The sequence below is a fragment of the Ammodytes marinus genome (assembly GCF_949987685.1).
Source record: "Ammodytes marinus genome assembly, chromosome: 15".
NCBI lineage: Eukaryota > Metazoa > Chordata > Actinopteri > Uranoscopiformes > Ammodytidae > Ammodytes > Ammodytes marinus.
The window spans coordinates 27,579,883-27,606,844 of NC_137219.1; the positions used below are offsets into that span (position 1 = coordinate 27,579,883).

At 39.4% G+C, this 26,962-nt stretch overlaps 1 protein-coding gene across 1 annotated transcript in view; it reads right to left on the reverse strand.

Moving 5' to 3' along the window:
- The window catches only part of rragd (ras-related GTP binding D), a 62,346-nt gene extending 35,998 nt beyond the window's left edge, over positions 1-26,348 (reverse strand). The window contains exons 1-4 of the mRNA XM_080042101.1: positions 26,209-26,348; positions 20,911-21,206; positions 18,717-18,916; positions 15,630-15,744 (exon numbers count right to left, since the gene is read on the reverse strand). Of these exons, the coding sequence (XP_079898227.1) occupies positions 15,630-15,744; positions 18,717-18,916; positions 20,911-21,206; positions 26,209-26,326 (729 nt within the window). The 5' untranslated portion in view covers positions 26,327-26,348. The remainder of the gene's footprint in view (positions 1-15,629; positions 15,745-18,716; positions 18,917-20,910; positions 21,207-26,208) is intronic.
- Positions 26,349-26,962: the final 614 nt, after the last annotated feature.

Below are 26,962 nucleotides of genomic sequence, written 5' to 3' on the forward strand. Positions count from 1 at the left end.
CCTATAAAATGTTTTGAAACTCTGTTGTGCATAATAATTTGGAACAGTGCATTTGGAGTTTTTTATTTTTGAAAAAAATACTTTTATCATTTGGAGGTTTGTTCAATAAAATTAGAATTATACTCTAACGGTTGATGACTTGAAAATTATACTGACTGTGATTTGCATCGACTATTTAGGAAAATCTGTGAGAAAATATAATTTGCCTTATAATTTGGAATGCAGTGTATATTGAATTTTGGTTTCAGTTACAAACCATTAGAGGAGCTTTTGAGGTTATGAGGTCATATCTATGTGTGCAGGCCTCCTCATCCACAGTGAGCAGCTTTCCTCTGCTGCTCAAGATTCACATTCAATCACTATTAGCCAACCTAGAATAAGAATTATTATTTTTTCTTCATTAATGAAATCATATTTGAAATCTTCCTCTTTTGCAGTTAAACAAAAGCCAAGCACAGACAGTGTTTTGTATTAACATTAGTAGTGCAGTGCCCGTAGAAAGCAGCAGCTTATGCATGCTCAAATGTAACCCGTCTATCAAAGTGGGACACAGAAACAGATGTAGCCTACACATAGGCAGTGTCACACAGTCATTGAAATGGCTGTCACATCGCTCGTCAATGTGATTTATGTTCTTTCTTCAATATACAGGTGAAACTCATATTATTAGAATATCATGGAAAAGCTCTTTTTTTATCTAATTTAATTAAATAAGTGAAAGTTCCATATATTCTAGATATATTAGACATATAGTGATATATTTCAGGCATGTTTTTGTTTAAATTTACAGGATTCTGGTTTACAGCTCATGAAAACCAGAAATCGAGCATCTCAAAATATTAGAATATTCCATAAGGCCAATCAAAACAAATATTTATAATACAGAAATGTCGCTCTTTAGTATTTTCATTCATCTACTAGTGGAGGTCCTGGGAATGTTTTGTATGCGCTTCATTTAGCAAAGAATATCCCACGTTGTTCACTGGGGTCATATTAGTCTATAACAGTTGAGATATTCTTCGCTAAATGAAGCGCATACAAATCGTATCCAGGACCTCTACTTTAGGGTTTATAGGCTATGCATATTTAATGAGATATTGCCTAATTTTTGCATTTTTTTTGTTAGACAAAGTGTAATACGAAAAGTATTTCTCTTAATATGAAGATTAATCTGGTAAAAAAGTATGAGGATATCTATAAAGGGGAAAAAAAAGTCTAAAGGGTTGTAGGCTACGCATATTTAATGAGATATTGCCTCATTTGCATATTGTATTACATTTTTTAGACAAAGTGTAATACAAAAAGTATTTCTCTTAATATGAAGAATAATCTGGTCTGGGTTCTTATTTTGCATGAATTATTGCTTTAATGTGGCATGGCATGGTGACGATCAGTCTGTGGCACTGCCTCTGGCATCTTCCTCTTGACAATAACCCATAGATTCTCTATGGAGTTCAGGTCAGGATAGTTGTCTGGCCATTCAAGTACAGTAATACCATGGTCAGCTAACCAGTCACTAGTGGTTTCTGGCACTGTGGACAGGTGCCAAATCTTGCTGGAAAAGGATATTGTCATCTCTATAAAGCTTGTCAGCAGACAGAAGCATGAAGTGCTCTAAAATCTTCTGGTAGACGGCTGTGGTAACTCTGGACTTGATAACACAGTGGACTAACAGCAGCAGATGACACGATACCTCAAATCATCACTGATCCAAATGAAATGTTGCGTTTCATTTTGAAATCAAGGTCCCACAGTCTAGAGCAGTGCTTCTCAAATGGTGGGGGGCGCCGTGAGTTGTCAGGGGGGGGGAGGGGCGCTGGCTGCCTTGATTTCCAACTGACCAAAAAGTTTTTTTAAGTGCTAGCAAGCGCAATTGCAGGGGCGTTGCACCAAATTATGGGCCCCTATACAAAAAGTCCTGATGGGCCCCCTGAAAGGCGGTCTTACATTACACATGGCTCTCTGAGCCAGACAACTCCACAATACATTTATTTGAAGAATGACCAAATCATTACTTTTACCAGTGTTTCCCCCAGAAAATGTCTTAGTCAAGGTGGTCACTGGCCAGGGTCACAGGAGGCGTGGCGAGTTGCGCCGCGGCGAAAATGTTGGGGGTATTTTGCTCAAAGATGCCAATGCGCACTATAGAAATAAACAACTGTTTATTTGAATACAAAAATACAACAGACACTGACCTTACAGTTGTGCAATTTTGTTTGCTATGTGCAGGTAACATTTTACAGACAGTACAAAACACAATTAAAGAAAACTTCTACTGTTTTGGTGCAATGCTATGCAGACACTAAATACAAATAATAGACCATACACTTATGTATGCACAACAAGTGCAAATTCAACTTCTTAAAGTTCCTTTATGGATGGGGGGCTGTGATTATTGTGGACAATAGGCCTACTGTGATGCGATAGCCTATAATTCATTAATGGTTATTATTAGCCTACTTGATTGATTTATTTTTAAATACAAAGGTTATTGGTCGTTTTGGAACATGTCTTTCCCAATTTAAAACATAAAAATAAAGCAGCATTGAAAATTCAGAAAATCAATCTTCTTGTCCTACACTAGCATGCTGTTCTACAAATAACTCAATAGTTGAAATAATAAATACAATGTGTTTTCCCCTTAAAATGTCTAAATGCATTTCAAAGTCAGTAACAGTGTGGCACTTCTTTAAACTTACTGAAACTTGCCTGGGCCATCACTCTCATGTATTTATCAGACTTTTCTTTGCGCTGTCTGAGCGGATAGATAGGTTGTGTTGCCACAGTGATGTGGAGTCTTAAACTGTTCTAGCTTTGCCAGCACTTATATCTGTACAGCTAAATATCCCCATAGAAACATTGCTGCGTTTATTTTCGCCACCAGTTCAATTCAAAATCTTAATCTTAATTTTTTTTTTTTTTTTTTTTTGTAATTTAAATTTTAATCCTGATATGTAGCCTAGTTCAGAGATGATATGTATTTTTTTTCTTTCTTAACTTTTTTTGATAGGTAGTTGCCAAGTTCATCACACAAACACTCCAATCCACTGATATGAGATCAGTTTGCAATTTTCAAGTACTGAATTAATGGTAGGACTGTGGCCACTAGAACTGGTCTCTGGTCAGCAAAGGTCTTGAAAACAGCATAAATGTGCTTGTGACATGCGTGCCACCCATGCATGTGTATGGGCACGTGTCCCAGCAGATTTTTGAAATCTGAATAAAAAAATTTAAGTTTGTAGTTAGCAAGTGTAACGTAGCAGAATTTCATAAATAAAGGTTTATTTTTTTAGCAAGATATTTGGTCAAAATCTAGTTGTCATCCGTCCCTCTGTCCAGTTGTTAGGCATCTGGCTGCTAGCAAGTTATGTTGTCTTGCTAATTTTACTATTCATCTGAACTGAAATGAATATTGACTTTTTCCTTTATTATCTTCACCAGAATGCACCAGAATGCTTAGATTACATGTTAAAAACACAAAAAAATATTCTGGGGGGGATGCCCCCAGACCCCCCTTCAGGGGTTTAGTTTTCTGACAAACATTACAATGGATACTAACATGATTTGGGCATTTGGGATTATAAATCATCTTTGAATTGGTTGTACAGCATATCACATGCTATTCATTCAGGGGTGTGATGGCCACCCCACTCTAGCTCTGTGGCCCACCTTGGCCACCCCCAGTCAAAATTTCCTGGAATCGCCACTGAGACACACACAACTCCGCGTTCAGGCTGCACAGCACATTAATCGCAGGTAGCATTTTGAGCTAAATCTGGCCACTTTCCAAATCCAAGACTCAATAGTTGAAACATTCTCTGAACTGGGTTGTCAGACAGCAGTGTTTCCCATTGATCATAGACTTTGTTTTGTGAAGCTTTTTCATAACAGGTATACCTATTGTAGAATTTATTCTGTGTATGTTCTATTTAGGCTACTATTTTCTTCTCTTCTAAGGAGATTTTAAAAAAAAAACATTTCCTCAGTGTCACATAAAAGTGCACCAGAATTTAACGTTAAATTATAAGAAATGTCCGGACCCCAACCCTAAACCCAATGTTCAACTCAAAGGTGCGCCACTGGCCTAGCCCTTGTGATAATAACAATAATAGAGTATCTATCTATCTATCCATCCATCTATCTATCCATCCATCTATCCATCCATCCATCCATCCATCTATCTATCTATCTATCTATCTATCTATCTATCTATCTATCTATCTATCTATCTATCTATCTATCTATCTATCTATCTATCTATCTATCTATCTATCTATCTATCTATCTATCTATCTATCTATCTATCCATCTATCCATCTATCTATCTATCTATCTATCTATCTATCTATCTATCTGTGTAGGGTGGTGTGTGTGTGTGTGTGTGTGTGGGGGGGGGGGTGTCAGGGTCGGTGGGGGGGCCCAACTGCAATGACCCAGCTTGCAGAAGGTTGAGAACCCCTGCTCTAGAAGGTCCAGGGTCCACGACACAGTCTCCCAAATTCCTGTGAGAAACACTGTGTGTGTGCATGGTTATTAAGAGTCATTAGACCAGGGGTTGTGTTCAAGTACGCGTAATGATTTGGTCATTCATCAATAGAAACATTGTGTTGTTATCTGGCTCAGAGAGTGACCAGTCACTCATACGTTTTGGACTATAGACAAACATAGCTTTTACATGTTTGTATTGTAACACTGCCTCTCAGAGGGCCCATCAGGACTTCCTGTATAGGGGCCCAGAATTTGGAGCAACGCCCCTGCCTCCACATATCGTATAAATAATCATGGTGGGCTGCCATGGCCAAAAATGCCAGGGCTGAATTTTTGTCCCAGTCCACCCCTGCATGTCGCTATATTAAAGTATAGCGTTTTTATATACAATTAATTACACTGATTTAACATGACACCAAGATACTGCAGGGTTTCCCAAACATTCGTTCACAATTAACCTACAATAGCGCCACATAGGTCTATTAATTTTAAATTTTACAATGATTTGAATCGGAAAAAATATCCTCATTGAACAGCTGCACGCCATGCACTCTCACTGTATTTCTCTCAATGGCGGACTATGCAGCAATAGTCAGACAGCGACAAACCAGGAAATTCACAATTTAGAAACAACAGCCGGCGAAATCGTAAAGTGCATGCGGAAGGAAAAAGGCGAGACGCGCAACTATAAAGTAGCGGACTTGTGGAACGGAGGAGATGCTGCGAAGCGCCACATATAGGCCTACTCTAGTAACAAATTAAACCCAAATGTGACACCAACAGTAACTTGCAGTGCATCGTAAACCCAAAGCAACTGCAGGAAAAGGAACTTAATAAATATTTTTTTATATAAATATAATAAATATAAATGTGTCTATACTTTCTAAATATAGCTTTACTAAGATCATTAAACCCTTAAAGCTACCTTTTGTAAAGCTCACTAGCATTAAATCTCTCCAAAATGCCATCAAATGGTTGTCTGTGATTTACTCTTAGTGACTTAGGAGTCCTCTCGAGGACCATTTGCGCGATAGTCAATCAGCGTTGAGATTGCCCGGTGGTCTGCAAGCCGAGGTGGGCGTGTGGAGTGAGGACATTGTGCTTCCAATACATTCTGAAAATATGTGTATTTTGCATCTGTTTAGCTGTTGGTTGTACTTTAGCCAAGGTAGCGCCGGTTAGCATAGTGAAACTCACCCAGCTGTGTGCTGTTCCGGAGGATAATATGAACCCAAACTTGACGGCAGTGTCCGTGTGGAATTCCAATATAGTACAGCGAAGCACCGGTGTTGTCCTCCGCCAGACCGCGCATTCATTTTAAGGTAGGCTGATGTCTGCCTTTATTTTTGCCGCTGAGCACACACTGCTGTTGTTAATGTGTTTAGTATGTTGCTGAATTGCTGTTAAAGGGGTAGTTCAGAATTTTGGACATAGGGCCTTATTCCCAAGTTAGCCTTAATGTTCTTTATCATTGGAGACAGTTTAACACATTTCATTCAGTCCTTCTAGTTGCAGAGTTTGCTCGTGCTAGGCTAGCACACGGCATTGGGGTCAAATTAGCCAGCTACTAAAACAGTCTTACCCACTCCACAGTACACCCGAGGCAAATCAATTATAACGCAGACTATTGATGTACATGTCTGTGTTGTATGTTAGAAATAAAACCAACCTCTCATCGCATGAATCATCACATTTTGAGGGACTACTTTCTCAGCAGCAGCGGAATCTTACTTTGCTCCGGCTAGTTGTGTAACCGAATCACTACAGCATAAAGTAAACAGAGTAGCGTGCGACAGAAGCGGAAACGAAGGACAAGGCAACACGGTGGTTCAGTGTGCATTTAGGAATTGTACAAATAAACCCTACATATGGGCACCTCAAAGTTCCACCAATTTCCAATGGCTTGTTGCTGCTGGTTTGGACATAAAAACACCGGTGGAAACTGTTCGCAAACGGAGTATTTGTAGCAATAATTTCAACTTCGAGAAACCCCCGCAATCTGACGAGCAATACATCACTGAAAACGAAAGCGGTGCCATCCGTCTTTTCAGATGCACCAACAGCCACTGATGAACAGGTAATAACTTTTGGTAGGCTACACTAGCTAATAAAGCTGGTCCCTTTCATAATGTTAGCCTACTGACAGATTGATGACAACGTTAGTGGAGATTAGTGTTGGATACAACAAATTCCTCATAATCGTCTTCAAAAGCAGACGCATCGCTAAATCCTCCAAACATGGCCTAATAAAATTCCTTTGTGCACTGTACTCTGCCTCTGTAGCAATGACAGCGGCAGGTAAACAAACTATTAGAGCCTGTAACCTAGGTAATATCAGTCCGCCGCTACCAGGAATATAACGCTGCTGCTGAGACACAGCAAGCCCCTCAAAATGCAATATGCAAGGTTGGTTTTATTTCTAACATTATTCTATCAACACAGACATTTACATCTATAGTCTGGCTTTATATTTGATTTGCCTACGGTGTACTGTGGACTGTGGAGTGGGTAAGACTGTTTTAGTAGCAGGCTAATTTGACCCTAATGCCTCACGCTAGCCTAGCACGAGCAAACTCTGCAACTAGAAGGCCTGAATGAAATGTGTTGAAAACTGTCTCCAATGATAAAGAACACTAAGGCTAACTTGGGAATCATGCCCCATGTCCAAAATTCCGAACTACCCCTTTAATGTGTGTGTATTTGCGATCGGGGTGCGTCTTCATACTGTTTTAATGCTATTTGTGACATGACTGCCGCTGGTTACACAGCGTACCTACATCTGTATTTTTTGGCACAGCTGGACCATGTTGTTGTTGTTGTTGCACCGTAAGTGTGACGGGTCTGATCTCAGAAACGGCGTCGGCGTCAGGAATATATGGCCCAATATGATCAAGCGGCGAGCAACTTGCGTTCACGTGGCCAACCGCTGCAGGGGGCCAGTGCGGTGTGTTCGCAGCTTTAAAATGTTTTGTGAATACAGCCCCAGAGGAGGTGTTGCCTTGAGACAAGATGGCAGCTTGAGTTGAGAGCTCCGCATTACCTCAGTGCTTAAAGTGAGTTTTTACCTCCACTGAATTGGATCATCACCCACATTTCTATTTAACCTTTGAGTTAAGCATACTAATACTCTTGCTTAAAAAGATAGAGGGTGAAAAAAGGATGCCAAACAGAAAAAACGTACAAACCAGACAAGACACAGAGGAACTAGCACAAAGTATGGCAGCTATGGAAAATGAGGTGAACCCCTCTCTTGTTGAGATAATGACAGAGCTAAAATCACAACGCCATGTAATATTGGGCCGACTGGATGGCATTGATACTCGTTTGGAGAACGTGACAAGGCAAGTTTCAACCATGAAAGAAGCGCTGACACAAACAAATCAAGTACTCGAGAAACAGCAGCGGCGCACGGTCGAAGCCGAACAAAGGATTTCAACATTAGAGGACACCGTACACACTTCCCAGCGAGCACTAGACCGAGCCGAAAAACTGATAAAAGCGTTGGAATCTAAGACCGATGATCTTGAAAACAGAGGGAGGAGGAAGAATTTGATTTTGCTGGGGCTCCCGGAAAAGTCGGAAGGCAACCAAGTGCTACTCGAATATATTCAACAGAAGCTGCCCAGCTGGCTGCAACTCTCCACAGACCAACAACTTGAGCTGGAACGAGTTCACCGCTCACTACGCCCACAACCAGAACCAGGCAAGCCTCCAAGGCCAGTCTTAATCCGCTTTCTACGATTCAGAGATAAAGAAATGATACTACAGTCTGCAAAGAAAATGCCGATACTTCATGGGAATGCTAAACTCACCATCCGCCAGGATCTATCTGCAGAAGTTCGCCGAAAGCGCAAGGACTTCGATCGGGTGATTAAAATGCTCATTGAAAAGAATATGTTCCGAGGATTCGCATATCCCCATCGTCTTCGTGTTCTTCATCAACACAGTATCGTCTTTTTTGACGAACCAAAAGAAGCAGAATCCTTCGTTATGCAGCTGAAATGAGTCTCGGCTAGTCTACAGCATTGAAAACCAGTGGAGGTAAAACGTTATTATTCTACTCCCTTCGATATGACTGTTAAGACTTATAGTGTTAAGGGCATTTTATTTTATTTTATTTTTTTATTTTTTTTTAAGTGGATACTTCTATTTTGATAGCTGGTTCACCCGTGTGCTATTTTTACCAGTGTTTACTTCCTGCAACAATGAATGACGATAGTCGTTCAATACCATGGTTGAATGTAGGAGCAGAGGGAGGGGGGACTTTACAAGTCGGTGACGATAGTCCGGCTTTAATTAGTATAACATTTCTTTCTTTCTCCCCTTCAAATATCACGATTATATGATTGGTGATCGTTGCCTTCCTTTTTTCTTCAATGTGTGTATGTATGTATGTATATGTGTGTATATATATATATATATATATATATATATATATATATATATATATATGTATATATATATGTATGTGTGTGTATGTATGTGTGTATATATATATGTATATTTATATATATTTTCTTTCTCTCCTCTTGTTTTTGGAAGTGCGGGGGTTCCCCCCTCAGTAAATGTTTAGGCCGGCCTATTTAATAGTGTGCAAATGTGCTACGTACGAAATAATGGATTACACCACGTTGGTCTGCAGGAGGGGGAGATAGCAAGAATGTTTGGCATTCGATTGCTCTCTCTTCTTTTTTTTCTCTTCTTTTTTTCTCTCTCGCTCTTTTGTTTCATTCTAATTTTACTTTGTATATTAAATAACAGTCTACAAAATAGTTCCCTTACTTATCTTTACGTTTAGGGGGGAGATGTAGAATATTTTTGACTCTTGTAATTATCTAGGTGCACTGTGGAAGGAAGCTCCAAGATGCCAATACCATTATTTTTTTTTTATGCCTATTATGAACAAGGTAGATGCACCTATCGCATTTTTGATGGGATGGGTTAGGTTGAGATCTTTTTTTTCTTCTCAACCTTTTTTTTTCATGGAGACGGGAGAGCCAGAGGTTCCTTGCGAACTTCACTGTACTCTCCATTGTCCCACATGGGTGGGCGGGGTATTTGTTTGGATTCGTGTTTGTGTACATCCTGTCTTTTTTGTATTTTTTGTGGGGATGAGGGTTGGGACAGGATTTGAATATTTGACACTTATCGCTGGCATTCTATGTTTCTTTATGATGACTGCATCGCCTAAGTTTTGCTTCCTTTAATGAATCATTTAACATTATTTTCCTGTAATGTACGGGGGCTGAATCTTCCTTATAAAAGAGTGAGTGTGTTGGATTTTTTGCGGAGGAAGAAGGTAGACATTGCATTTCTACAGGAAACCCACCTGTTACAAAAAGACATGTATCGCATTAACAGCAAACACTACAATGTGTTAGCTTCCTCCTCATTTGATAAAAAGTCAAGAGGTGTAGCTATTGTTGCTAAAAAAAATCTTCAACTTACAAATTTGGGCTCAGGAGGCGATACTATGGGCAGAATTTCTTTTGTTAAAACTATAATTGAAGAAAAAAAGGTCGCTTTTGTTTCAGTGTATGCTCCTAACAAATTTGACAAGAATTTTTTGCAGCTATTAAACACCATGCTATTAGATCTATCAGAATTCCATTTAGTTATTGGCGGTGACTTTAATTCAGTGTGGGATCATGTGTTGGATAGGACGGGTCAGACGGAGTCTAGAGATCAACGCCTGGCTTCTTCTGCTCTGCGTCAATGGGCTGAGGATATGGCCGTTGTGGATCTCTGGCGCCTCAAAAATATTACATTTAAAGATTATTCCTTTTACTCCCCAAGGCATAAAACTTTTTCTCGTATAGATTTCATTTTTGCCTCTAAAGATATATTTTCGAATGTCCACAACATTGAGTACATTCCCTTCACTTTATCCGATCATAATGCGTTGATCTGCAAAGCCTCTCTCAAGGAAGGATTAACTCGTGCAGCCCGCTGGCGATTCAATACTACACTTCTGCAAAATAAAATGTTTTTATCTCAGATGGAGTTGCATTTGAAAGAATTTATAGATTTAAACAGGAATTCGGTGGAAGACCCACGGATTGTATGGGATGCGGTTAAAGGTTTTATAAGATCTAACTCTACTCTCTTTGCATCTAACTTGAATAAATCTCGCTTAAGTAAAATGGCGGCATTAGAAGCCAAATTGTTATATTTGGATGCAAAATTGCATGATGACTTCTCTGCTCAAGCTTCCCTTGAACGTGAAATTGCGAGGAAAGAACTTTGGCTGCTTGAAAGAAGCCGTGCGGAATTTCTTATCCGTAGATCCCGTTCGAACCATTACTTCCAAGGCTCACGTCCTAGCCACTTGCTTGCTCAGAAACTTTGTGTTAATGAAAATTTTTCGAATATCTCTGCCATTAGCTTGCAGGACGGTTTAATAACCTCTGAACCTTCGGCAGTAAATTTAGCTTTTCGTGATTTTTACACTGAGCTTTACAGCTCTGAAGTCCCATATAATGCTGAAAAATGCAAAAATTTTCTCCGCAATCTTCAATTACCTCAGTTGGATCAAGAAGATAGGGCTTCACTTGATGCTCCCATCACCCTGCCTGAATTGAAGGAAGCATTGCACAGTATGAATATAGGAAAATCACCTGGTTTCGATGGGATTCCCCCTGAATTTATCCTAGCTTTCTGGCCACAATTAGGACAAATACTTTTGGATATGATCCAGTTTGCTATTTTGAAGGGCTCTTTTTCCAGAGATGTTGACACTGCAATGATCTCATTACTCCTCAAAAAAGATAAAGATCCCTTGTTTTGTGCAAACTATCGTCCTCTTTCTTTGTTGAATTCAGATGTTAAGTTGTATGCAAAGGTACTCTCCCGGCGTTTGGAGCCGTACATGACCTCCCTTGTTCACCATGAACAAACAGGTTTTATTAAAACCCGCCTAGCTTCGGATAACATACGCCGTTTACTGCATATCATAGGGGCCTCCCACAGTGTCCCCACTCCGGCGGCGGTCTTGTCTTTAGATGCAGAGAAGGCTTTTGACCGGCTGGAGTGGGGATATTTGTGGGAGGTCCTAAGACATATGGGCTTTGGGGAACATTTTATTTCTCTGATTCAGGTTCTTTATTCCAATCCTACAGCTATGGTATTAACGGGGAAGATCTGCTCATCGCAGTTCAAAGTTGCAAGGGGCAGCCGGCAAGGTTGTGTTCTTTCCCCTTTCTTATTTGATTTATCTTTAGAACCACTTGCACAGGCTATACGTTTATCGGAGCACCAAGTTCCCATAACTGTGCATAATACAGACCATCATATATCGTTGTATGCCGATGACATTTTGCTTTATCTTGGTAATGCTCCTCAATCTATACCTTATCTTCTTCAGATCTTTAATGACTTTGGCAGTCTCTCTGGTTATAAAATTAATTGGTCCAAATCAGCCCTACTTCCCCTGAATGAAGCTATGTGTAATTCCAAAGAGATCTCTGGGATCCCATTTGTCAAACATTTCCGTTATTTAGGTATTCAAATATATTCTTCAGTTAATACAATAACTAAAAACAATTTTAATTCTATTTTTAGAGCTGTGGAATCAGATTTGGAGAGATGGATTAAAATACCAACCTCTATTCAGTCAAGGTTTTCTATAATTAAAATGAATGTTCTCCCTCGGATAAACTTTTTCAGTTCTATGATTCCTCTGCCACCTCCAGTGGGATACTGGGATAGGCTGAATTCACTGTTAACTAAATTTATTTGGAATGCCAAACGCCCTCGAATTAAATTTTCCACTTTGCAAAGGGGAAAATGTGCAGGCGGCCAAAATCTCCCTAATTTCAAATTTTATTTTTGGGCTTTTACCCTTCGTCCCCTGCACTCTTGGTTGAACAGTGATATTTCTGTCTCTTGGCGCTCGATAGAGGAAAAACTGGTGTTTCCACATAGACTACAAGATGTAGTACATTGTAATATTCCTCTTAAATTCTGTAACCTTAAATTTGGGCCAATAATCTCACATTTAATTTCAGTCTGGCGCCTGGTGAGCAAGCACACCAAGAGCAACATAAAAATTCATCAGCATTTTCCTTTATTTCATAATTATGACTTACGACTTGGAGGTCGGCCTGTCTCATTTCCTTACTGGTCTGATAGAGGGATCCATATCATTTCTGATATCACAAAAGACTTAGATCTTGGCTCATTTCATGACATTCAGCAGCAGTTCAATGTACCAACGTCGTCCTTTTTCTTTTATTTGCAGTTGCGTTCTGCTCTAAATACCTTAAGAATCCCCTGGGGGCAAGAGTTACCAACACATCCAATACATTGTATATATTCATGCATTGCTACCCGAGGTCTGGTCTCAAAATTATATTTCATGTTGATAAAGGCAACATTAAATCCTTTGCCAATTGATAACAAATGGAGGAAGGACTTATCTTTAATTCATTCTTCTATAAATTGGCCTAGAGTCTGGTCCAATATTTTAATTTCTTCTAGAAACCCTAACCATCAGATGACACATTATAATTTTGTCTGGAGATCTTACTGTACGCCCCGGAAATTATTTTTGATGAAAGCCAGACACTCCCCGAACTGCACACTTTGCACCCAGGGTCTTCCGGGCACTTTTATTCATATGATTTGGGAATGTCCTGAAGTTTTCAAATTTTGGAAATGTGTCTCTTCTTGTCTGTCAGTTATCATGGAATGCACTGTACCCTGTTCTCCTTTGGTTCTTATTTTGAATGATGATTCTATTCTAGGTTTTTCCTTCCAACAAAGGCGAGTGTGGATGGCCGGTCTAACGGCAGCAAAGAAAATGGTTGCATTACGTTGGAAGGCCCCACATTCTTTGTACAGACAACAATGGTTGCTTGCCTTTCTGGACATTCTCAACATGGAACAATCAGTGGGAAAATTTCATGGTGCAAAAACAAAGAACTTGAACATTTTAGTTGATGCCGCAGAAAGTGTCAAATTATTGTTGTAGTGTATGATCTGTTTTCCTGTCCTGTGGGTGGGAGGGGTGGGGGGGTGGGGGTTTGTGTGTCTCTGTTATGTTTTCGTTGTTGTTGTTTGTTTGTCTTGTTTGTTTGGAAAATAATAAAAATTTGTTAAAAAAAAAAAAAATACAGCCCCAGGACATTAGGCACTAAGCCACTCCCACATTGTGTTGGCTGCTTGTGGTGTGGTGGAACCGTCTGCAGCAGATAGAGCAGTTTGTTGCTGGGGTGATTGGGATCTTTAATAATCCTGTTGGCCTCGGTCCTGCTGGGTGTGCTAGAGATCCTCCATGATAGCAGCTCTGCCCTGGAGATGTGTTGAGCAGTTTAATAAGGCATAATAGTGTTGATGTGGTGAGTCCAGGTCCGGTTCTTACTGATAGGAACCCAGGGTTTTTCCTGCACAGAGATTGTTTTGGCGCCGCCAAAGTCTCAACTAGCACCAAAGGAAAATCACCAGCACCAAAATGATAAAAAACTGAAAATAGAAATAGCACTTTAAAACTTCTCCAAATGTTTTTCTAGTTCAGCCCAATTCAATACTTGTTCTTGCAGCTTCCCTGGATTGGATCAATTCTAAATAGTCACATATTTAACAGGTTACTAATCAGTATTAAAAAAAATGTCTTCATGCCTTTGTGTTCTTTATCGGTATAATTCAGAAAATGACCCATGATTCCCAATAGGATTCCTGTCCAAGCATCGCAGACTTTTGTTTTTAGATAAAATTATTTTTTAAATCGTCAAATAAAGATAACAGACACAGACGTCTTGTCTTTACTGTTGTCTACAGTTGTGACACCAAAAGTGGTGACCAAAATGTGTCCGTGTAGTCACCCCCCGAAAGCCCATCCTGAGCCAGGAAAACCCCTGGAGCCCAGTGTAGCTGCCATGTTAGCTCAGCGGGCTAAAGGCCATGCGGCCGACCACATGGAGGGGGGTGTTTTAAGGCCATTTTACCTGGCTGCCATTCCCACAGACACCAAATCTCCCCTTTGATTGGCCAGGGTGGCCGGAGAGGACTCCACCTTTGACCCGTATAAAAAGCCAAGCTGGGTAGAGTCTCTCTGTCTCAGTAATCTGCTTTGTTATATAGAGATGCTCTTTCTAGAGCAAAAGTATTCTTCCCCTCCTTCCTAAATGAACAAAGAGACACGTTTTTCTAAATGTTACCACTTGGCCGCGGTAACTTCTGATTGACTGACTTTGTTAATAAATGTATAAGAGAAACAAGGAAACCTTTTAGTTCCCTGAGGAGTCACTTCCTTTTGTAAGGATTTTATAGAGCGATCATTTGACTATAGGTTTTATTAATATTGATTTATTTAACTGATCACTAAGCTCATCAACATTAAAGATATACCATTGATAAAACCAGACATACTATTTTTCCATTCCTAAGGGAATGGTGGAGTCCCGATTGGAACTTCAATTATCATTAAAGTAAAATTAATTTCAGATCATTTCCAATAGCAAAATTAATCTGAATGACCTGTAACCACTACACCAGAGAGCTGCTCTTTCTCTCTGTTATTCATTGACTAGGGACACACGAGTATGGGTTTCTTGGTGGTGTGGTGGCCAAAGGCAGTCAGTGAATAATACTTATCAATGGGCAAATATAATGTAAATCCTTTATTTTATTCTATTGCGCAGGCAGAACACAAAAAAACAGTGCTGGCAAATGTCTGGGTTCATGAAAAGCAACCAGTATATTTGTCATGTATCCCTGCCACCTAGTGACTGAATGGTACAAGTACAAGAGGACTTGCACATCCAAAATACAGTAATGTGCCTTGTCCAACTTGATATACAGTACAGCCCCGGAAAAAAAATTAAGAGACCAGTCTGGATTTTTCTTAAATCTTTATCTCTACATTACTTATTGAACATGCTCTAAATGACAATATTTTTATTGTGAATTTCAGTAGAAATGTTGTCAGTAGTTTCTATTATAAAATCAACATGTTCATTCTACTCAAACATATGCCTATAAATAGTAAAAACAAGAGACTCATTTGGAGTGGTCTCTTTATTTTTTCCGGAGCTGTTTATACAATGCGAAGGAAATACAGAAGCCATGGGTTTCCATAGAGGTTGTGATGTATGGAGAATGTCTTTGAGATAGAGCTCATTCAGGGTCACATTGTTACTCACAGAAATGAAGATGTTCAGCAGGTTTTCCAGTGTGGGCAACTGTGGGATGAGCTTCTGAACCACTTTACTGAAAGCCTCAAAGATGGAGTGGTCGTATATACTGGTTAAATAGATGCTGCAGGGGAGAAGAAACGCAATCAGAATATGTCTTCTTAGCTTTACACAGGTAAGGCCAAGACAACAATAAATAGTGTTACAAATCAACAATGCAATTCTTGCTATTGAGCCACTTGCCATGGCAATTCGCAAGCATGCTGGCATTACAGGAATTAAAGTCGGAGGCATAGAACATCGTATCTCGTTGTATGCGGATGACGTCATTTTATTTTGTTCCAGATTGGAGAAAACGCTTCCTAGCCTGCTGAGTTTGATGAGAACATTTGGTACCTTTTCAGGCTATAAAGTAAACAATAGTAAATCAGTGATAATGTTTTTGACAGAAAATGAGAGAAATAGTCCCCCGATCCCTACACCATTTACTGTGTCAAAACAAGGATTTACTTACTTAGGTGTCAAAATTACTCCTACTATTGACAAAATCATTTCAGCTAATTATGACCCCCTTGTGGATAACGTCACACAATTGATAAATAGATGGACCAAATTACCCATATCCTTAATCGGACGCATTAATGTCCTAAAAATGTCGATTTTAAGTACATTTTTATACCTCTTCCAGTCAATTCCACTCTCTCCAGCTCCTTCCTTCTTTAAATTGCTTAACAAAACTTTCACAAACTTCATTTGGAATAACAAACGCCCTAGACTCAGACTTTCCTTGTTGTATTTACCATATGACAGAGGTGGACTGCAATTTCCAAATTTCCTTTGGTACTTTTGGGCAGCGCAAATTAGGGCCGGTATGTTTTATTTTGTGAATGACCACCCCCCAGCTTGGGTTGCAATGGAATCCCAAAATATTACAGTGCCACTGCATTTGTACATGTATTCGGCAGACAAAAAAAAGCTCCTTAAAAATACCAAAAATCCTTTTTTGAAAAATACGATAAGGATTTGGCATAATGCCATTGCTTACTGGGGTATGACAAAAAGTCTCTCCCAATTCACGCCCATTTTCGATAATGATGACTTTCACCCAGGAAGGGCAGACCCGGGTTTTAAACTTTGGTCCTCCAAAGGTCTAGCTAAAATATCTGATTTGTACAATGGAGGTGAATGTATGTCATTTGAAGATCTTAAATCCAAATATGACATTCCTACAAAACATTTCTTTAAATATCTCCAAATCAGAAATGTTGTTCTATCAAAGCAATGTAATAGCCTGACGCTCCCCCCCCCCCCCTTGTCCATTTTAGAAGACATCACTTTAAAATATTTGAAAGCTAGGGGGGGGGGTGTCTATGCTTTACAATCTGCTTGTTAGTGGATCTAATAAGTCATCAAATAATATTTTACGGGCCTGGAATATGGATTTAGTGGAAAATGTATCAGAGGAAGAATGGTCAAAAGCCTGCTCTTTGGTAAAAACCCAATCTGTAAACACACATTCTATACTCTTACAATATAAATGGCTGAGTAGACAGTACATTACTCCTGTGAAGCTAAACCACTTTAACCCCAATATTCCCGACACGTGCATTAAATGTAGCCAGCAGAAGGGTTCACTGTTCCATTGTATGTGGAGCTGTCCACAGGTTGCACTCTTTTGGCGAGAGGTCCTGAACATTATTGGTCGTATTATTGGCAAGGTGATGCCTTCTGATCCTAAGCTATGTATCCTAAATATTTACCCTGCCAATTTTGTGGTAACTAATGATAAGAAATCTTTAATTGGTATGTGCCTTTTGGAGGCTAAAAGGTGCATTGCTAGGTCATGGAAAAAACCAACTGTTTGTGGCGTTTCTGAATGGTTAAACGGAGTGACTTCCTATCTGGCACTGGAAAAGATCAGTTATTTCACAAAAAACAGGATCGATAGGTTTTGGAGAATTTGGAAGGTCTTTTATAATTTCCTTGAAAATGAAGGTATACGAAGTGATGGAGGGAGTGATGATTTGAACTGATCTGATTGTAACTGTGGCTTTTTTTTATTTTTATTTTTTTTTCATCCATTCTTAATTTATGCTTATTCATTACTGTGTGAAGGCATGCTTATGTGCACATATGTTGTTTTATTATTCAGAGATGTATGCTGAATTTGTCATACAATCACATACGCTTTATGTTAATTTAACGTAACTGTTGTTTTGTTTTGTTTTTGTTTTTTTTTTGTGGGGAGGAGGGGTGGGGGGTGATGCGTTTTGAGTGATTGCTCTGTTATGTGCGCTGTTTTTGCACACTGTCTGTTGTTGTGCTTGTCTATGCTGTAAAAACAAACAAAAATCCAATAAATATATGTTTGAAAAAAACAAAACAATGCAATTCTTGTAAAAGGCAAAAATGAGACGCCCATTGAGCATATTCATTTTATATTATTTGATAGAAATAAAGGTGTTAGGGCTGAGGGCTGGGTATCCTACATCTTATATCACTAGTAACTTTCAATACAGATACCAACACTATTCTGGTGGAGGTCTGGTGTTTCTGTAGCAATAGAAGTTGTCTTTTTTCTACATGACTTTATCCAAACCAAGCTACATCATCACCAGTTAGAAAGTTGTGCAATTACAATACTAGATCTCTATGTAACTGTCCGAGTGTATGTGGGTCCTAATCAAATGTAGGAGTAAGTCAGTTTGAACGTGTCCATGGCCTGAAAATAAAAGAACACTGACTTTAAAAGGACTGCTAAGATGTATCACTCAATTTACAGTATTTTAAATGGAATTGCATACATTTATTTCAGATATATCAACAATTATACAAAACAAAACAAGAAAATCACACACAAAAAAAAAAATCAATTAGCTCACAAATAGAAGAAGAAAACATATTACATTATATTCAATAAACAAGTATTGATATGTCTGAAAAGGAGTAGGAAAAAGAATAAACTTGTTCAATCCTACTCCTTCTCCACTTATCTATTATTAGTAAACCTTTGAAGTCTTCTTGCATTACTCTACCCATTTCATCCATGCAAATTCTGAAAGCACAAACAGTCCCAAAGCTGCGGGCCAACCCCACCTGAGGTGTATCCGTTCCAGGCCTGCGTCTACCAGGTCATCGTTGGTTCGTTTGTGGATGTCCCTCTGCTTCTCAATCTTATGGTCGTCTGACAGGCCGTCCACTTTGTGGATGAACACCTCAAAGTTGATGTCTGGGTTGACCTTGTAGGCCCTGGTCACTGTGAGATGCAGTCTGCTCAGAGCCTCCACATAGTCATCCTGTCACCAGGAGGAGAAAGATTAACACAACACAGCAAGCAATACCTGGCAGTTCCTTTGCTTCCAATAACTAGAATTTGATCTTCCCTTTCTACTGTTGCTGAAGGGGCCGGATTAACGTTTTTTCTCCATATATATATATATATATATATATATATATATATATATATATATATATATATATATATATATATATACAGGTCCTTCTCATATAATTAGCATATTGTGATAAAGTTGATTATTTTCCATAATGTAATGATAATAATTGAACTTTCATATATTTTAGATTCATTGCACACCAACTGAAATATTTCAGGTCTTTTGTTGTTTTAATACTGATGATTTTGGCATACAGCTCATGAAAACCCCAAATTCCTATCTCAAAAAATTAGCATATCATGAAAAGGTACTCTAAACGAGCTCTTAACCTAATCATCTGAATCAACTAATTAACTCTAAACACCTGCAAAAGATTCCTGAGGCTTTTAAAAACTCCCAGCCTGGTTCATTACTCAAAACCGCAATCATGGGTAAGACTGCCGACCTGACTGCTGTCCAGAAGGCCATCATTGACACCCTCAAGCAAGAGGGTAAGACACAGAAATACATTTCTGAGCGAATAGGCTGTTCCCAGAGTGCTGTATCAAGGCACCTCAGTGGGAAGTCTGTGGGAAGGAAAAAGTGTGGCAGAAAACGCTGCACAACCAGAAGAGGTGACCGGACCCTGAGGAGGATTGTGGAGAAGGGCCGATTCCAGACCTTGGGGGACCTGCGGAAGCAGTGGACTGAGTCTGGAGTAGAAACATCCAGAGCCACCGTGAACATGCGTGTGCAGGAAATGGGCTACAGGTGCCGCATTCCCCAGGTCAAGCCACTTTTGAACCAGAAACAGCGGCAGAAGCGCCTGACCTGGGCTACAGAGAAGCAGCACTGGACTGTTGCTCAGTGGTCCAAAGTACTTTTTTCGGATGAAAGCAAATTTTGCATGTCATTCGGAAATCAAGGTGCCAGAGTCTGGAGGAAGACTGGGGAGAAGGAAATGCCAAAATGCCTGAAGTCCAGTGTCAAGTACCCACAGTCAGTGATGGTCTGGGGTGCCATGTCAGCTGCTGGTGTTGGTCCACTGTGTTTTATCAAAGGCAGGGTCAATGCAGCTAGCTATCAGGAGATTTCAGCACTTCATGCTTCCATCTGCTGAAAAGCTTTATGGAGATGAAGATTTCATTTTTCAACAAGACCTGGCACCTGCTCACAGTGCCAAAACCACTGGTAAATGGTTTACTGACCATGGTATTACTGTGCTCAATTGGCCTGCCAACTCTCCTGACCTGAACCCCATAGAGAATCTGTGGGATATTGTGAAGAGGAAGTTGAGAGACACCAGACCCAACACTGTGGATGAGCTTAAGGCCGTTATCGAAGCATCCTGGGCCTCCATAACACCTCAGCAGTGCCACAGGCTGATTGCCTACATGCCACGCCGCATTGAAGCAGTCATTTCTGCGAAAGGATTCCCGACCAAGTATTGAGTGCATAACTGAACATAATTATTTGAAGATTGACTTTTTTGTATTAAAAACAGTTTTCTTTTATTGGTCGGATGAAATATGCAAATTCTTTGAGATAGGGATTTTTGGTTTTTCTTTACTTTTTTGCCAAAATCATCAATATTAAAACAATAAAAGGCATGAACTACTTCAGTTGTGTGTAATGAATCTAAAATATATGAAAGTCTAATGTTTATCAGTACATTACAGAAAATATTTAACTTTATCACAATATGCTAATTATATGAGAAGGACCTGTATATATATATATATATATATATATATATATATATATATATATATATATATATATATACAGTATATATATATTACCTAAAAAATAATTATCCCTTCAATCATACATCTACATATTTTAGGATATTTTCACTCCTGGTTTGCGGACTGATAGGCTTAACTTTACATGTTAAAATACATTGACCAACAGACCTGTGAGTCAATGACAAAGATGAGTGCTCCGGTGCCTCTGAAGATCATCTGGTAGTCAAAGGTGGGGTCAAAGAAGTCGATCTGTCCGGGGAAGTCCCAGATCTGGAAGCTGACGAAGGAGCTGCTGGACACGTCCTCCCTGCAGATCTTATTGGTGCTCTCCAGGAACAGGGTCTCGTTAGGAGACATCTTGTGGAACACCACCTTCTGGATGGAGGACTTGCCACTCCTCCTCAGGCCCATCAGCAGTATGCGGGGCTTCACCTCCCTCTTCAGAGGGTCACTCACCTCCAACTCTACACACCAACAAGAAGACGGATAAGATGAGAAATAGGTGGAGCAGAATGTATGCTGGGGATAGACAGACATTATTTCTTAATGTAATAAGATGATGATAAAAATGTTGTCCTTATTTGAGGGAAAAACAAAAGATGAGTTATCTTCTATTCCCACAGGCAAATTTACAGTACTTACTTCAGTACAAGACAAGTGTGTGTGTGTGTGTGTGTGTGTGTGTGTGTGTGTGTGTGTGTGTGTGTGTGTGTGTGTGTGTGTGTGTGTGTGTGTGTCACATTCCTACTTAATTGCGCTATGTTGGGATTTGTCAAGTTCATTCTCACCAAAAGGCTTCCTGCCCTAAAAAGACACGGGGGAACCGCATTCTCTGTAGAAAGTCACCAACACAGTGTTTGGTCAAACAATAGCTTCCATTATATCTCAACTCCTTTTGACTTCCTATCCTACAAAATGCACAATTCTCATTTTGTATTCCAGCGTGGGCATGAAGGAGTGCAGAGCTGAATACTGCAGAGCCCATGGAAAAGCACTTGACACTGCTAGACTATTCATTAGGTCATATGTCTTCTTCATCCGTTACACTGTCTGACATTGGAATCACTTCACGATTTAAGATTCTGACTGGACAGCAAGTGAACTGTGCTTATAGTCTCATCCAAAGTTAAAGTGCTTTGAAATGGTTAGTTGATAACGGCCTATTCCAGAAAAAAAAAAACTAACAACTCAACTCAGTTTATCAAAGGGATTGACTTGTAACCAGCTGGTTAAGTAACACCCTAAAAAGCCAATCACTCACTCCCAAATAAATACCCCCAGTTGTTTCACGCCACATCTTCCAAGCCGTTGCCTCGTTTTTTTCAATCGCTAAACCACAGTAGGCACAACTGGAGCGACATGTGCAAAACTCTAACAATACTATGCACAGATACAGTTCATGTGGACCAAACTCTATCTTGCTTTCCATTGCTTCAACCCAATTTTCAAAACCCTACACACTTATCTCATGGCTTATATCACAACCTGCACAACACTGTGGATTTCCAGCACTTTGTTCAAATGCTAACACACTGCTGTCACAACTGTAAACCACACATTCAAAACAGAATGGATTTCATCCTGGTGCATTTTAAACACTATGGATTGCAATTTCAACTGAATCACTAAGAAGGTGTCCTGTTTTAGACTTGTTAGTGAACATACAGTATATACAGTAGGCTATATAGGGAAAGCTCAAAAATACTTTATTTTGGAAATGGACCAATGAAGACAGGTTGTTGGAGGGAGAAGAGTGGCAGTGAGACTGGATGTGTGGAGGAAGACCTAGAAGAGCTGTAATTTCTGATGAACCGCAGTAAGGGCAACACTGATAGACCCTGTTGTGAATCATGGTCTCTCATTGAGAGAGGCAGGGTTGAGGGTGCAACCCAATCTGCTAAGATCTAAAGTAGCATCTGTAATACGAATTTTCCAGCAAACTAACAGCTCAGAGTTGCATCTTACAGCAAACGACAACATTACAGGAATTGAATTCTGTATTACATTGATAGAATATTATTTACACAGATAAATACTACATTTGGAAATGGTATCAATAAAATGTACAGAATATGTATCTATTGAAGCAAACTTCAGATTTTCATTTATTTTTGTTTCCTAAAAAAACTGGTATGTTATAAAACAATTTCATGTGAAAGAATTTCACCCTTTCATCAAAGAAAATATTATGTGATTTGTGTGAAGTAACTCAAATTATTCAAACTATAAAGATTAAAAGTTTGTAATTTATGTATTGGGGTTTGATGCTAGTGTTTATACTCTGAGCAGGTTCTGAGTGACAGTGTGTGTTATCTCAATGAGGCTGGTTAATAGCGTTTGCTGCACTGAGCCTATATTTTGCAGGTAAAGTGAACTGTTCAGCTCCAGTGAATGTTGGTAGTGCAGACTGTAGTTAGAGTTTTGCGCATTGAGCTACAGGTGTGCCCACTGTGGGTTAGCAATGGAATAAAACTGTCATTTATTAGGAAAATAAAATTTATATTCCTTGTTGTAAACATGTCTCTGACTTGTCCAATGTGATGTAAATTCACCCGTCTAGTCAGTAATCCATTCTGAGTGCAAATCCCATAGAGGTATTTTATATTTGTGTCATGTGCTGTGACACTATTTGGCCCAGTCACAGACACAAATACATGTATGCAGTTATAGTGTGGAAGTGGTTTGGTTTTAAACAATTAAGAGACCAGTCTGGATTTTTCTTCAATCTTCAACTCTACATTACTTATTGAAAATGCTCTAAATGACAATTATTGTATTGTGAATTTGGTAGAAATGTTGTCAGTAGTTTATACTATAAAATCTAAATGTTAATTTTACTCAAACATATGCCTATAAAGAGTAAGAGACAAGAGAAACTGAACATTTGGAGTGGTCTCTTCATTTTTTACAGAGCTGTAAGTGCAAAACACGAGAAAGCATATTAAAGATTGAATGTTTGTTTAACAAAATCACTTTGTCAAAATCAGTGATTATCTCCTGACGAACCGCTACCTGTCCGTTCTATGTGTGCGCTGAAAAACAAATCTAGTGTTAATACACAGCCTAGGCTCTGTAAACAGGTATGTTGCTAGCTAGCGTGGGCCCCCTTTGTTAACATAATCGTTGTTGAGATACTAGTTTACAGAGCCCAGGCTGTGTATTTATGCAGGAAATTTTTCAGAACACACACTTAGGTACATGTAGTGGACCATGAGGAGATATTCACCTATTTTGACATAAAAAGTGATTTTGTGGAATAAAACTGGTTTGGTAAATGCAACAACACAGCATGAAAATGAACATATCTAAGCTAAACGTGTCCTTTGTGAGCATGGAGCAGTTTTGCAGAAAGCGAGTGAGTGGGACTCCAGTGAGTGCATGCTAGGACACGTCAGCTAACGGTTCATGACGCACTGATCAGGTTAGGCCATAAACAGCCACCTCTTAGCCTGGTACCAACATTCAAATAAAATACAGGTCTGTTCACATATTAATGTTCATGCTGCACATATTTAGAATGTAAACCACACCATATCGCATACACATGTTTTTTTAAATTATATTTAACATTATTCTATTACATGTACAGTAGGCCAATTACTGCATATGACTAATAAAGAATGGGGTAAAGATTGTAGCCTATGTACCAAATGTACAAAACCTTATCAAGCTATAACATATCTAAATAATCTTAATACACAGTGGTCACAGCCACAGATTGGTTTGTATTTATTGTTTTGCCATCTGCACTTTAGTTTGTGTGATTTCTTACTGAATGTCATATTGATGTTTACACCAGGCTTATTTGGCAGTCCTTTGTCATGTTAGCCTGAAAAATGATGGCATGCTTTACAAGTCTGAAAATGTAATAAATCAGTCAGCCTACTATGATTGAAGTAGCCAGTCTAGTCAAATTAAAAATGTGTCATCTTCCATATACATGCATAATCTGATTTCATCCTAACTGGCCTACAGGAAACAACAGTTCTTTCTATCTAATATTGTGTTTGTCATATTACAGAATTACTTATTGTTTGTGTATGTTGAATAATAGGAACTTAAAGTAACCACATATCAAATTAATTTGCAATATTGGTAAACAAAAATGAAATTACCAAATTGTTCAGCACTAAATAACCCAGTGGTTCTCTTGTCCTCTCTTAGCCTGTAGCCTACTTTCACTTTCAACTGTAACTCTTTGTCACCTAGGATATATGACGCTTTGTCCATGTCCATAAATAAAGAATTAAATTAGCTACACATAGTCGTTATTTGACAACACCTCATAAAAACCAAACATTTAGAATAGGCTTGGCATAGGGCCAGTAAAACTCTGACCGATTCAAATTCTGACTAGGGTTGCAAAATTTCGGGAATTTTCTAAATTGGAAACTTGCCATGGGAATGTATGGGAATTATGGGAATAAACGGGAATAAACAGGGAATTATAACTACATTGAAGTATGCCATTAACTGTGATTTCAAATATATTTGGGGAAATTATATTTTAGAATAATCTTGACTAAAACAACTCGATTTCATGCATGTACACTTGAGAATATTTATGCTATTCCTCAATCACACGCACATCTGCAGGGGTATTGAGGCCCCTACATACACTGTCTCTCCATCACGTGCACAGATGATTTCTAGAACCCTGGACTACTGAGGCCACATTTATGAGCTCATTGTCATTGGGTGGATGAGGTGATATTTACCTCAACATTCATGTTTTTATTTGATTTAATTCAAACTTAATGAAGTTCTACTTACTCTTAACTCTTTTGAAATGTATGTTTGAATTGTATTATTTTTCATGGATGTCTGTCTATGACAAAACATAATGTTTATGTATGTTTGGATATGATCCAGTTTATGTTTATTATCCCATTTCCAGTTAGCCCAATTCCCAATTTTGAATAGCCTATTCCCAAATTTCCCCAGTTTAACTTCCCATGGAAACTTTCCGCACTGTGCAACCCTGATTCTGACCCACTTTAGGCCTATGTAGCCTAAATAAACAAGTGAGTGTCAACTGTCACATATCTAGTTTCATCTCCAGGCATCATAAGCAGCTCTGTGAGAAGCCTGAGTAATCTTCATTTACCGTTCTGCAATAGCCTATTATATGAATATAGTTAATAGTAGTCTCATATAGGCATAGTGTGTGTGTCAGTTTTAAGCAGTGTCTCTACCTCTGTGGTAACTTTAAAAAAGACGTCCACCCCCCACGTTGTCAGCTGACGCAGAAGGAAACGTTATCGGCTATGTTGTGTCCGTGTGTCCGTGTGTAGCCTAAAGCAGCCTCCGTATGCCCGCTTTTTAGCGGGCTGTGTTAGGAGCAGTAGCCTTCATAGAGCCGTGTAAAACGGGCTGTGTTAGGAGCAGTAGCCTACATAGAGCCGTGTGGAGTGTGTAGCGTCCCCCTTCGCTCCCCCGCCGAAGTGTGACCTTCATCGGCCCTACCTCCCTCCTCAGCGCCCGGCTCCTCGTCTGTAAACGCCTCCAGGTCGTCGTCGTCGTAGTCTCCCAAAGCCTCGTCCTCCGCCTCCCTGCTCAGCGCAGGAACCCACTCGCTAGTCATGACTGCTGTCTGTCCGTCCGTCTGTCTGTCTGTCAGTATGTTTGTCTGTCTGTCAGTATGTTTGTCTGTCTGTCAGGCCGTCAGTCCCCTCTGTGATGTCGGTACGTGCTAGGTTGAAGCCGCTCGTGCCGTCCCAACTTTTACTTTTCTAACATTGTCATCTGATCCGTGAGGGCCATGCTGGTGAACCTTCACACTGCAGCGACACGGCGGGGAGGGGGCGAGCTGCTGCTGGGGCTTTGTCATGGAGGAGACCATGCAGTCAATCAATTCAAGGAACCAATAAATTAAGTGTATTAGGCCTACCAAAAATAATTCAACGATGAAAACGTTTGATATAAACTTCATTGCGTGGTTTAGGCATACATACATATTTGTATACAAATCTGTTTATAAGAAAAAACTAAACAAGGAAAAACACAAATATGTGTAGACAACCTAATGCCGCCTAGCATAGGTGTGTATGGGGGGGGAGATAACAAGGTAACAATAAATCAAAAGCATTTACTACAGTAGGCTAAGGGTAGCCTACATGTAGCCTATAGTACTTGCTCACAACTTTCATTTAGACCTGTGCTTCAAATACTGTGTCCACAAAAAAAGTATTAACAATAATAGTGTTTTTGGATTGGAAAT